The following is a 1,596-nucleotide window of genomic DNA, read 5'->3' as shown; positions in this document are numbered from 1 at the left end:
CGAGCTGGCCGATTGAGGCATCTTAACTGATCTAGAATTTGCTGTAAAAAACATTTCTCTTTCCAAAAAACATTAGGAAAAGTAAAATTACTACACTTGGCAATAAACCATAGAAGCTTTTTCCACAATGTCTTACACATATCCTAGTAATACTGGTATATAGATAAGTTCTAAAAGAAGATCCTAGAAGGTAATGTGTAAACTGCAATTGTTGCCTGTATTGTTTAACAGGGCTCGAAATTCATTTTTGGGATTAGGTGCACTGGTGCACCCAGCTTGAAAAATTGGGTGCACCAGAAAAATTTTGGGTGCACCACTTCAATTTAAGTAGAATGTCAAAAAAAGCCTAATAAGAAAACTTAGTTACAAGCTATCAAATTCTTAAACAAGTAACATGACAAAACATTTTTACTATCTTTCTAACACTTGTCAATAATATGATGTATACTAGTATACTTGATATCTTTCCATACATAAACCGAAGAAAATATTTGGGTGCACCCTGTGCACCCACTGAAAAACATTGGGTGCACAGTTCTAATTTTGGGTGCACATGCACCCAGTATTTCAAGCCCTGTTTAAGCTGCAACTTTATTTCTGAAGCACTTTCAATTCATATCCTGATTGCAGACCTTGTGTGAGATGTTGAACATCGCTGGATGACTTGTACAAGCTGTGAGAGAACTGCACTGAAGTGATTTGATGCCCAAAAATCAACAAATCACTCTAGTGCAATTCTACCACAACCGTTTCTCGTTGTCCTCTTTTCTTCTTCCAAGCATGCACCTTGTCACCATGTACCTCAAAGATGTTCTTTTAATCTACAATTCTTGCCTCTAGTTGCTAGTTAGGCACACACTCTAGAGGAAATTGCATTTCAAGGGAAGCTGACAAAAAACAAACCCTATTTTGCAACCTATTGCTAAAATCCTTATTGCTAAGATTTTAATTGATGTCATCTTGTATTCCTGGGTTGAAAACAAAATTTATACACTAGTAGCACTGAGAAACAACACAATAAAACTACAAAATGCAACAACACTTTCCTGCTAAAATATACTGTTTTTGCTACAATACTGCTCAAAAAGTTACTACTACAATAACTACTAGAAATAAAAGATGATGCAATAATCACCAATGCCATTGCTATGAAATATAAGAAGCATATGTCCTTGTTTGTGTGGGTCTTCAAATGATCTTCCTACTTACTGTATGAACTGATGTCGATCTCATCGGGAAGCTCAGACACGTTCACCTCGAACCGGTCCTGGACTTCGTTCAGAACCTTGGCGTCATTCTCGTCGCTGACAAACGTGATGGCCAGACCCTTCGTGCCGAAACGGCCTGCACGGGCAACCTGGAAACAACAACAAATAAACGTTAGAACACAATTCTGAAGATTTGTCCAGATACTTCGAGCCAAAACGGCCAGCACGGGCAACCTGGAAACATCAATGAAACAGCAACGTTAAAAACCCAGTTCTGAGGATTTGTCTAGAAACTTCGTGCCGAAAACGCCCGCACGGGCAACCTGAAAACATCAATGAAACAGCAACGTTAAAAACCCCAAACTAAAGATCATTTTCTTTGCTGAAA

General features: G+C 38.3%; 1 protein-coding gene across 1 annotated transcript in view; it reads right to left on the bottom strand.

The window, feature by feature from the left end:
• Positions 1–1,596, bottom strand: part of LOC118420743 (spliceosome RNA helicase DDX39B) — a gene marked incomplete in the record, with an annotated part of 12,846 nt that overhangs the window by 774 nt on the left and 10,476 nt on the right. The window contains 1 exon segment of the mRNA XM_035827702.1: positions 1,210–1,357. Within this exon segment, the coding sequence (XP_035683595.1) occupies positions 1,210–1,357 (148 nt within the window).

The sequence above is a fragment of the Branchiostoma floridae genome, chromosome 8 (genome assembly GCF_000003815.2).
Source record: "Branchiostoma floridae strain S238N-H82 chromosome 8, Bfl_VNyyK, whole genome shotgun sequence".
Taxonomy (NCBI): Eukaryota; Metazoa; Chordata; class Leptocardii; order Amphioxiformes; family Branchiostomatidae; genus Branchiostoma; species Branchiostoma floridae.
The sequence above is the reverse complement of the archived record's forward strand: the minus strand, read 5'-3'. Positions and strand labels throughout refer to the sequence as shown.